The sequence below is a fragment of the Notechis scutatus genome, chromosome 1 (assembly GCF_049901735.1).
Source record: "Notechis scutatus isolate UNSWTSFEM ecotype Mainland chromosome 1, rNotScu1.2, whole genome shotgun sequence".
Taxonomy (NCBI): domain Eukaryota; kingdom Metazoa; phylum Chordata; class Lepidosauria; order Squamata; family Elapidae; genus Notechis; species Notechis scutatus.
In genome coordinates, this window is record NC_142009.1 from 198,233,766 (window position 1) to 198,246,278 (window position 12,513).

General features: G+C 37.3%; 1 protein-coding gene across 6 annotated transcripts in view; it reads left to right on the plus strand.

The window, feature by feature from the left end:
* The window catches only part of ACVR1C (activin A receptor type 1C), a 50,275-nt gene extending 42,371 nt beyond the window's left edge, over window positions 1–7,904 (plus strand). For all 6 annotated transcript variants that reach the window (XM_026674463.2, XM_087949947.1, XM_087949950.1 and 3 more), the window contains 2 exons: window positions 538–668; window positions 3,734–7,904. In XM_026674463.2, the coding sequence (XP_026530248.2) occupies window positions 538–668; window positions 3,734–3,856 (254 nt within the window). In that variant the 3' untranslated portion in view covers window positions 3,857–7,904. The remainder of the gene's footprint in view (window positions 1–537; window positions 669–3,733) is intronic.
* Window positions 7,905–12,513: the final 4,609 nt, after the last annotated feature.

Genomic DNA, 12,513 nt, shown 5'->3' on the forward strand with positions numbered 1-12,513 from the left:
CTGTTATTACTGTTGTATATAAATGCATTCGTGCTTCTTCTGTCAGCTGATATCAAAATTTGATTAATTATCAGGTTTTTTTAAACATAAGGATTGGTAGAGAAAATATCTGTCAAATTCAGAATCTTTTCAATGCTATAAATTTAAACAAAGATAGTTTCCAGTTATTTTTAATTTGAGCCTAATGGCTCTAAATATTCTGTTTTATAGCTTAAATTGTATTTATCTCTACAAAGCGTTCATATTTTGGTATTGAATAATTTTTTGAAAGAAAAACAGATATTGATAGAAAAACCATTCTTTCTTAAGCAAGGGTCTCCAGATGCGTTCAGAAGTATTTCTGAATTCTCGGAAGAAATCAGGAAGTTCTACTCCCACCATGTTTGGACACACCAAGTTAGAACAAGTTTGCAACAGAAAGTTGTGTTAGGAAGTTGGTGACTATTATAGTTATAAAAGTTCTAAAACCTGTTTCCTGCAACATTCGAAATGATACTAATATGTAAAAATCTATTGGATACCTCATTACTTTCTTAGGAATTATGGAGGAGTACCAGTTACCTTATTACGATGCTGTGTCTTCTGATCCTTCAATAGAAGAAATGAAAAAGGCAGTCTGTGAACAAAAGCTGAGACCAAATATTCCAAATCAGTGGCAAAGCTGTGAGGTAACATCATCACCTTCATATATAAAAAAGTACATTTCCAATATTCTCTAATGGCATAAAAGAGACCGAGTGTAAAGCAGGATTTAAATCTGGGTGCCTTATATCTTCACATTCCTAAATTTCATCCTAGGATAAGAAAGTGCTAATCTATCTAGAGGCACCAGGCAGCTGAACAGACAAATGAGGACACGGACAGTTGGAAAGAAGAACAAATAGAGGAGACAGGAGGACAACCTATCTTTTTAACTTTCCTTAACAAACTAAAAGTGAAAAACTGCAACAACAAAAAAGTACTTACTTACGCCTGTGTATGAAATTTCTTTTTCCAACATCAGAAACGCTAGTGTTTCAAGGAAGACAGTATGCTGGTGTGGTTAGGCAGTATGTAACTGATTAAGGCCTTGCCAATTTCAGGCAGCTGTGCAAGCCCCAGGAGAGTATTAATCAATCAATTAAGGTCAGAGAGCAGAACTTGTTAACTTGCTGGTAGAACCTATTAGGGAAGTGCGCATTGCGGAGAAAAAAATGGTAACCCAGAAGAGACATCTTCAGGGGTGGGATTCTACCAGTTCGCACCTATTCACTAGAACCGGTTGTTAACATTCTAAGCAGTTCGGAGAACCAGTTGTTAGAAGAAATTACTGGCCTAAACCTGTAAGGAAGGGAGGAAGGAAACATTCTGGTGTTGCTTACAGAAACTGCCTCTCCGTTAACATTCCTGGCAGGACTAGACTTCCTGTCTCAGGAACTTCTCTGGAGTTTTTTTCCCCTCCTTTGCTGGTACTTTGCTTGTGTGGAGTGACCATTCAAAGTTAGAATGGCACTGAAAAAAATGACTCATGACCATTTTTTACACTTATGACTGTTGCAGCATCCCCACAGTCATGAGAGGCCAGGCGAGGAGATGCGTGTCTCAATGTGAGTGACATTGAGTTGGCCACACCCAGCCAATAACATGACCACCAAGGTATGTCCACCAGTCACACGACCACCAAGCCACGCCCACCAACTAAGCCACGCCCACACAACCGGTTGTTAAAAAAATTGAATCCCACCCCTGGACATCTTGTTAGATACTCAGAAAGCTGGACAATATTTGAATTTAAGGTAGATGGAGGACAGAAGGATACAAAGGATCGGACAGAGACATGAGGACAAAGAGGAGGAGATATCCTCCTTTTGCCAGACAACTGGCAAGCCTGTTTCTACATTACCCATATTTATGGGAATATGGGCTGAAGGAAACCTTCAGGCAGCCCTGTTGATGTTCTGTAAGGGAATGTATGTACAAATATAAGGAAAGCAGCACTGGCTCAGATAGAAGTCTCAATTCAGCATTTGTTCCCACACAGTTATGGAAAATAGGGGTGGGCAATCTCTGGAAACCCAGATATGGCTAAACAACAACTCTCAGCACTTGTTACTGATGTTGGGACTTCTCTAGCAAAGACTGGAGTACCACCAATTGCCTACAAGCAGGAGATGATAATAACTCTTTTCTGTTCCTCTCCTTCAGCAACTGGTATTACAAAGCCAATTGCACATAGGTTAATACATGCTTGAGTAAAAGCTTGAGTAGAAAAGGAACATAAATTGTATTAACATATACATGGTAATGATGATGTTTTCCATGAATTTGTCCTTTTAAAGCCATCCAAGTGGATGACCATCACTATATCGTTTAAATCGCCAGCTTATCTACTTACAAAGCTGCTTTTTATTTGTCATAGTATGAATCTAGACATTGATCAAAAGATATACAGCTGTGTGAAAAAATCCTGCACGCCTTACAGTTTACGGTTTATGACATTTTTTGGATAGGCCATTGATTTTATGATATTTTATGGTAACTGCTATGCAAATATTGTTATATTTAAATAAATACTGGTGGTTTTTAAGTTAAAAGCATAAGCTTTTTGCAATTTGGTGCTGTTTGGATAGGGATTGTGAATTTTCTTGCATGCTTACAATGACTATGAAAACGGATTAACTGATGCATATCCAGTGGCCTACGTGTTGCAATTACTAAGGCCGATGCTAGTGTTTTGTTAACATTTTTATTGTTTGTGGCCCTGAAAATGACCGATAATCAAACATGGTTACTAATATGAAATTGGCCAGCCCTTATTGCTTATCACCAGGTGGCGATAATTCGATCATTCTTTATTTGGGATCACAGGATACCATCTCCAGCTCCGTTCTCATGGGGGGAGAGAGAGAGAAACTTTTGGCTTCATGCAAGGAAAGCAGCAGAAACAGCAGAAGTCTTTCTTTCTCTCCCCCAAACTCTGCCAGCAATGAGTCTTTGTGAGATTTGCCATGCCGGTGCAGCCTGTTGGAGCAGGTTGCCTTGCAGGGTCCCAAAAACTCATTTCTGATGGAGTTTGGGAAAGAGAAAGAAAGACTTTTGGTGCTTTCCTTGTGTGCATCCAAAAGCAGAAGAAGAAAGAAGAGGAAAGAAGCAGCCCGGTGGCCAGGTGAGGTGCGTGAGGCTAGTGGGCAAGTTCCCCCCTCCGCCCTTTCCCCCCTCCCCTCACTACCTTGTGTTGTTCATAATGCAAGCAACGCAAGCCTTGTGTTCCCATGGGCCATGTGGGCAGTGCAGCCTTGTGTTCCTGCTCAGCCTGGAACACAACTGCCTCTCCGTTAACCCTTATTACATTCCTGGCAGGACTAGACTTCCTGTCTCAGGAACTTCTCTGGAGTTTTTTTCCAGAGTTTTTGCTTTGGGGGTGCTTGCGGGTGATATTTCTCTGCGGACCACCAAAATTTTCTCGTGGACCACCAGTGATCCCTGGCCCACTGGTTGGCGACCATTAGGTCTAGAGTATATCCCAGTTCTCACCAGAATAATTTTTTGGCTACACAGGAGGTTGTTAAGGGAAGGATGAGACAAGTATGTTCATTCCATGAGCAGAATGAAAATTAGGGCCTAATCCAGAATATGTGAATAATAAATATACATTGATCAATAGTTTTGAATTGTTTTCTTGAGTCCTGGCAATATTTATACCATACCAAAACATTGCAGTGGGAATAATTTTTTTTATTCTTGATTTCTTAAGGCGCTCAGACTTATGGGCCGAATCATGCGTGAGTGCTGGTTCACCAATGGGGCAGCTCGACTGACAGCACTTCGCATTAAGAAGACAATTTCTCAACACTGTGGACAAAATTCCAAAGCTTAAATTTACACGCCTTGTAAAAATGGAACAGGAAAATGCATCTATGTCTATGTTGTTTTGTATTGTTTTTGATTTAGCTCTACCTCACATGATACTCAAAATAGTACCGCAAAGCCCAAATCCCAGAATACCTGAATGTAGCTTCAGAATTAACTTTTGGTTGCTGAGTGATGTGTGTCTTGTTTTGGCTCATAAAGGAAACATGATTTATTTATTTTATGGGCATAATAATTCATAAAGTGAATAATTCATCACAGTGTTGACATGATACTTTCTGCCATGGCAGAAGAAGCTCCTGAATCACAGAGAATATATGAGAAGTGAACATCAGTGAAGGTTTATCCCCATGGCAGAGCCCTGTTCTTGTTTGTGTTGGTGGTATACATGAATTTGATAAACTAAACCAAAAGTGGGCAACTTGTGAGCTAATTTTATCACACCTTCTGTCTAACTTCACTCTTACACAAAAACTGCTTCCTTTTTGGTAAAAACTGTCTCTTCATCCCCCTGGTTTTTAAAAAAGGAGAAAGGTTTAAAATAGATTTCTTGATCTATTTGTGGTGGAGCCCACTGCATTCTGGAAAGTTATCTCTGAAAGGGTGCAGCTTATAAACACAAGATTATCTACTCTTCAAAGTAAACTCTGAGGATATTAAATGCATTGAATCTTTATTAAAATATATTGGCTGCTGGCTTATTTAAAACATTTTACAAGTGAGCTTTTCAGGTCACTTCAAGAATTGAGAAGTGAGACATAAGAACTCTTTAGATGTTGAGCCTAGAAGATATGGTTGACTGTAGACTTTCATCAGAAGATTTTCACAGGCTGTATCTTCATGTGAATTGGGTTCACTTGGTTGTTGTTGTTTTTTACTTTTTATTTTCAGCCAGCAACAGTGCCTGCCTTACTTTGTAGCAACCTTTTCCATCTTTTGTTCAGGAAGCCCCTAGAGAAAAATGATCCCCCTTCCCACTGGGGGCATTAAAAATCCCCCTTTCTAATACCTTAAAGAAAACATAGTAATTTATAACTAAAGGGGGAAAAATGCAAGCACGCACCCTTGACATTACCAATGTAAAGAATCAAAAGGAGATGCTGGCAGTCAGAGCTGATGTGATTGGGCTGAGTGAGCCAAAGTTTTGGCTTTTCTGCATTCCTAAGGAAGTAAGCAAGTGAGAAAATGAGACCAAATTATCAAGGCATTTTTCACAGAACTTTGTAGAATTAGTGGTGCAATATGTATGTGCGTGCGTGCATGCATGCACACATATGTATATATGTGTAATGTGTATTTGTGTATATATATATGCACACATGCACATTGATTCTTATTAATCAAATAAGAGTAATTAAATAGAACATGCTTACTGTGAAAGTTGTTCTTATAGTATTAGTCACATTATAGATGATCATTTATTTAAAGCTTTAACCACCAGATTATACTGTAGTTAAATGTTGGAAATTCTATATGTTACATGTCTTTTATCTTCAAATTTTGGTCTATGAACTAAATGTTCTAAATCTAAAGCAGTGTAAAGCGACAGAATAAATCTGGAATGTCTGTTTTGTGGTGCCAAAATTTAGAACAAAAACATAAGGTCCTAATTTAAAATACATGAAAGGCTTACCTGACTTTTCACAAAGTGTGAGAGTGTTTGGCTAAAAAGAAATACTATTTTACACAACTCTGTATTGATCCATAATTTTGGGGGGGGGGAAATCACTAAAAAACCTGAAGTCTAAAAGAATGTCAAATAATTGCATGTATCAGTATTAAACTTCTGTAACTTTGAAAAAAAATGGATGCATATATATTTTAATATGTCATTCAGTTGTGAAAATGCAGCTTTGATATTTATTCTACAACCAGAGCTGGATAGATACGCCTTTTTAAAAAAGCTAATTGTGTTAAGATCTTCTCATGCTTCAATGTTTCCCATGTGACCAAAGCCGACCATGTAGGAATATAACATGGGAATCATAATTCTCATATGTACCCGTGGTTCACATGAATCCAATGTGGCACAGGATTGCCAAATTTAAGGCAGCTCTTGGATGGTTATGGTTTGCAAGTGAATGGCCTCAATTATTCCACTTCATAAACTATTTGAATAGAGCAAATAAGACCAAACTGTTGCTGGTATTTCTGGTTGTAACTATCTCTGTGCATGAGAGAGAGGGTGAACTGTTCCCAGTCAGACACCTATGATATATTCAGCCCAAATATTGAGTCACCAAATTTCTAGGGGAAAAAGCTGTAGCTTAAAAGGTATAGCATATACTTTGTATGGAAGAAGCCCCAGATTCTAAGGTGGGGCTAGAAAGAGTTTTGTTTATCAGGGAACAAAACGTTACTCTGAGGTGAAAAATGGTGTCACTTATTTTATTATTTCTCTGTCTTTTATAACAGGAATCAAACCAGCCATCTCAGGGATGTTCATATTAATTTTGGAGTCTTAAAATGCAAATAAGTATGTTGACTTCTATCTTTAATTTTTCCCCTAAAATCTATCCATCCCTAAGCCAAAATTTCAACAGTATAGTCAACCATGAAAATAGGATTTTCATTGATGCTGACTCTTGTGATGTAAATGTAACCTGTGCCAATACAACGGAAATTTATAAGTTGTCTATTGTTATCTTCACCAGCATGACAATCATTCTTTCAGCTTAAACTAGCTTTTAGCATAATCCTAGCCAATTTGGGCTGAATTCCATAGCTAAGCAAGAGCAGCCCTGGTTAACATTTGAACTGGAGCCAATCCCAGGGTGTACAAAATCATAATACATCCGTCCCAAGGGAAAGCAGTGACAAACTAATACTGTAACAATCCTAAGAAAACAGTATGGATATAGTCACTCGCCACTCTATTCAAGGACCTTTAATTAATTAAGTTAGCCATTAATGATATTTATGCTGATATTAAAACGATTGAATATATCTAAGAAATGTGTGCCACATATTCATGCACAGTGATTGATGATGTTCCTTGTGTTTTAATTTGAATAGTCATCTAAATACCCTGTGATTGATTACCTCTAAATGGTCCATTTATATACACAAGAATCATTTGATGCTACATTTCAAAAGTAATAAACAAGCAAAAGTGTGAACTGATCCTGAGTCACCAATGACGACTTTCTGAGATGTAGAAGTAGTATTTCTAGATTTTCTGTAGTGTCACCCTTCTATTTGTCATTTTGCCATTATGCTTACATTTTAAAACTAGAATAACATTCTGTTGCTGAAATTGATATTGTTATGTGAAAATAACAAGAGTGAGAAATGACTTGCATGTGACAATCGTTGCTCAAATTCTTTGTTCTTTAGGGACTGCTGATAAAGGCTGAAATCTATAAAGTGTGCAATTCTCACATATAATTACCATGGTTGCTTTATAGTTAACAGAATGCTGCCACAAACAGGAAGTTTGTGTTTTAAAATATTTTGTTATGGATAAGCTTGTGCTTTTCTTACTTGTATGAAGTAATCCAAAAGAATGGAGCACTTCCCATTCCTTACAGGCACCACAATTTTATGGCTTAGGCAGAAAATAAGTATTAAATGCATAAAATAGTACTCAGAAATGTGATGAAAGTGCAATACATTAAATCTGAAGAAAATATGTGTAAATTTATATAGGAAGAAATAAGTTCAATGACGGTTGATGATGGAGTAGAACTCCATTCTAGAAGGGGAAGATGTAAATTTTTAATTGCAAATGCCTATAAAGAGTATGTGTTAAGAAGAGATTGCTCTTAAAACTTTAAGTAAAATTATGGAACTGAATAATGAAATAAGCTTTCATACTATAATTTGCTTTAACCTAGTGTATACTATCACAAGAAATATTTATTTTTCAAACAAATAGCTTTTACTATTGCTGCTACTGCCTCTAGATGTAAATAATATGTCTGTTGTATTTTTGTATACTATTTTTGCCTCTCAAAGCATATTTTTAAAGTGTCAATTTTACAATTTTAATTTTTCTTTGCTGTTTTTGTGAAGCACAATTTCTTATAAACAATAAAAAATGAAAGTCTGAGAAATGTATCTGGTTTGTTGCTGACACATCCAAATACAAATAATTAAAACATAAGGAGTCATTCCAGCCAAGAATTCAGACATTTTTCCCCAATAAAACAAAAGTCATATTTTTATCACTTTTTAATTAATAAACACAAACACAAAAATAATGACATATCCATTTATATTTCCAATGCTACAAGATCTGTCTTTTAATTATAGTAAGGACACAAAGAATCTATTTAAGTTGTCAAGTTGTCAAATTCCACATACTAGTTCGAAAGAACATTATCCTCTGAATATCTTAGCTTTTGCTGCACAATCATATTTATATAATCCATTACTTTCTCCCAAAAATTGCTAAGTATAGCACATTGTAGAAACTTTTTAAAGAAGCATTGTCCTTGTTACATTTCCAACAAAATGCTGGTTTTGACAGTCCTTTTCTATACAAATAAAGAAATCCAGTGAATTCGAAATAGTTTTTGTTGTCTAAGTCGTAATTTGAAGTACTTTGACAGGCTTGCTATAGAAGTTAAGATATTGTCTAGGCAATATAGGAACCTCTAATTCTTTATTTCACTCATTTCTTAACATCTGCATATCAAATAGTTTTACTGATAACAAATATCTAAAAACTATGACTAGGTTTTTAATTTTTAATTTTAAAGGATTCACCAGTTGTTTTAACACCTCAGGGGTCTCAGAAACTGAAAATGCTGTTGGTTCAGTGCTCTTAACAAATGTTATAACTGTTAATATTACCACTGAGTTCCCTCTTATAGATGATATCTAACTCTTAATGCAGAATATGTTGAAAATTGAATGCCATCATCTAACAGTTGGTCCAAAGTTAATATACCTGCTTCCCCTCAGTTTTTCCATATCACCATTTTTGAGTCTGACTTTTGAAACTGACTTTATGGGAAAACTCAACCTTAAAAACTGGGAGAAAGCAAAATATTTATTTGTTTATCTGTTCTTGGGGTTTTGTCTCAAAGTAAAACCAGTGATGATAGGAGCACTCTGGGCTGTGACTCCTAGGCTCCTAAGCCAAGAACAACATCAGAGTTCTCTGTCCAGAAGAGGACAATGATCGGAGCGAAGAAGATATACACCACCCATAGGGGTGAGAAGAGTTTTTGGGGGGACAGAAATGTGTGTGCACCCATATAGAGAAACTCCCACAAAATACTCTCAAACCAAGCCAAAGACCACTGTGTATAATGTCCTTCTATGAATCTAAGATACACACAAAATTGCACGGTCCTTTCAGATGTTCATCTGTTGGGATAAGCCTGATTCCCTGTTTGATCTTGCATACTGTATGGCTGCTTTCTATGAATTATATGAATGAATTACATGGTGGTGGGGAGGGAAAAAAAAACCTTTCCTCATCCCCTGAATCCAAGAATGGAATATTATGTTTCGCTAAAGGAATATGGGGATGTAGACCAACTCTTAAAACAATAAAATAGCTGTTAAAAATTTTTAAAATATAAATAAAAACAAGACTGCAGAAGAAAGAGCATCCATCATCAAAAACCTTTGCCTTGGCAGATAAGCAGGTTGAACTCCTTATATAATGGAACATTTTTAAAAAGAATGACAAACACTTCTTGGGAGCCAATCGTTAATAAGAGTGAAAATTGTGAAACCTTGAGAATAAGAACAGGAAGCTGGGCGTGGGGTGGGATTGAATGAAATAGCAGAAGTGCTGCGTTTCCCATGAAATCCCAAGCACCATTTCCAAAAGATTTTGCAAGTATGCACAGCCATTATGATCCTGAAAAACCCAATAGCATATTATTCAAGTAAAGCATTAGTAACATCCCTCTCAATAAGCTATTAATTCCATTCCATTAATTACAAATAATTCAAAAATATATATAGGAAGTGTATATTAGGAAGTGCATGCTAAGTACCACAATACTTGGAATAAGTTGCATCTTTTACCCAGTAGATTATGAAGCTTTCTCCTTCAATATAAAGCCCTTCCCCTTCAAAGTAAGCTTTTAAAGGATAATACCCTTGCATTGGTCCAGAAAGCTTTGTAGAATATATATATCATTTTTTTAAAGTGTCTGCCACCAGACTCTAATGTGGTTCACATGGCTCAATAAATTACAGTTTGTTTACTGTTTGCTGACTGGATTTATGGGATATGCAAAACCATAAGCTCAGCTTTTAAACAACAAAAAAAGAGTCCAGATAACATGTTAACAAATCATATTTTGTGGTTTGTTGACTGAAGTGTTTCTGGTTTTGCTAGAACAGACTGACATGGATATTTTTCTGGAAAAAAATGTACATTGACTCTGATCTGAATTCTGTGGTAGCAACATGGAAACCCTTCTGCTGAAGAGCCATCCAAAGGCTGCTGCTTTTGGGGATAAAGAAGGCAGAAGAATTGGATGATGTTCTTCCACTTTGAGCAGAACCCTCTGCCCCTGTCGACTTTTCAAAGAATGGAGACTTCACGGTATTCTTCTTTGAAAATGTTCAGACTACCTTAGACTCTGGCTAAATATTGGTTGATCAAATCACAATACGCTAAAGAAGAAACTGGCCTTCCAAGGCCACATATTGAGTGGAACCAATGCTGCCTTTAGTCTGAAATGGTTTCTTCTATGTCCAGGGATTGCCTTTTTAATTGGCCAGGCCAGGTATATGATCACAACCAGACTTGCCTCCTGCATGTACAAGCAGAGTTGTAGCCCCTTCCTCAAACGAAAATGTGATAGATTTTCACATCATATTCTTGTTCGAATGACTGACAGCTAAGCTAATGGAAGACACTTATGGTCCATGAAGGTTCTGATTAATGGATCATAAGCTTTATTAAACAAGATATGATATTCCTCCATGGATAAGCAAATCTAGATGAATTGGCTGAAGGAATAGCTTTTTCCCCCCAATGTTCTTTGGATTATTATTATTTTTTTTATTTGTCAATTGCTTACAAGATAATAGGTATAAGTAAAAACATAGTTATGAATACATGGATACTATAAGAAAAATAAAAAATATATAAAAGAAACAATAGGACAGGGACGGTAGGCATGTTGGTGCGCTTATCATACTCCCCCCCCCACATCACTAATCACTCACGCTACTGTTGATCCATTCCTGCTCTTTTTCTTCATGGCCTCCTCCCTCCCCCTCCAAGACCTTATCCTGCATTGAACTTGCACTGCCTTGTCACTCTGGCGCTGAGTCAGGATGGTTCCAGATGTACGTCAGCTTACTGTTGCTTATCTGCAGACTTTCACGAGAAAAGAGCCCAAGTATTGAGAAACGGTTGCAGGCGTTGAGTCACAAGTTTTGTTTTTCAAAGACCAAGTTGAAGTAACCCCATGGCACCAAGCTGATGCAAGATGTTGCTTTGAATAGAAATTGATTCCATGGTAAGTTTTTAGACAAGAGGGAAGATTTCTCCTGATTGAGACATTTGGTTAGAAGTCATTTTCTAAAGCATTTGTTCGTTTCTCAGAAGGAAGAAGACATTCCACAGCCTGTCCCCAAACAATAATGTAATATATTGATATTACATGTTATACTTAAGGGGTGAAAAGTAGTAACTCTGGTGTTAACACAGTGTATGTCTAAGCATGCTAGCTATTTTGCTGTTCAGTTGTTTGGAATGGTTGGTGCGGGGGTGGGGGGGGCTTGTGAATTCTGGATTTTATTCATTAGCCTCTGTGGGTATCTTGACTGAGACCACCACAGTAATCCCTTGTTCCTGCAGGTTAGTTTGTGAGCAACAAAAAAATTCTCCCACAGTACCGTCAAACTTCCGCTTCCTTTCTTTTATTTTTTTAAAAGACATCTTTAAGTTGCAATGTAACGACTTTACTATTTTGTTTCTGTGAAGCTGCAAGATCAATTAGTCCCAGCCTCAAAGTTTCCACAGAGATAACAGATGAAAGTAGGATTGAAAGACCGGTTCCTTCTTGCTTTGGGAAGGAGGGAGGGAAGGAAGGAAGGAAGGAAGGAAGGAAGGAAGGAAGGAAGGAAGGAAGGAAGGAAGGAAGGAAGGAAGGAAGGAAGGAAGGAAGGAAGGAAGGAAGGAAGGAAGGAAGGAAGGGTCTGCATTTATGTCAAAAGAGATGGGTTGGGAAGGGGAGTGAAGGCATCCAGGTGTGCAGATATCAGAAGGCACTGGAAAGTCACTGGGACTAGTGTGGAGGAACCAGTCCCTACAAGAAAAAGGCAGGCATTAGAGTGGTCCACAAAACAGCCAGCCAGGGGAGTTTACCCTTCCTCTGTATAAGCACGAGCTTGGCTGATTGCCAACTCACTGAAATCTGTTTTGGAATTTCCAAAGTTGGCTTGTGGATCAGTTTGGGATATGAACAAAGAAAGGCTTCCGGAATTATTGTTCCTCAAAGTTAGAATTCAGGAAGGAATTTTATTTATTTGTTTGTTTGACTTATTATGACTGCCCATCTCAAATAAATGATGCCAGCCAACATTTTTTCTTAGCCAATGATACTTGTAGCATGCCCCTTCTATTGAATTGCTTAGGATGGGTAGAAATATCTGGGGAGAGATAATCCCATAAATAATCCCGCCCTAAGACATGAAGGACTTTAAAGGTGATTACTAGCACCTGGAAACACACTGGAAACG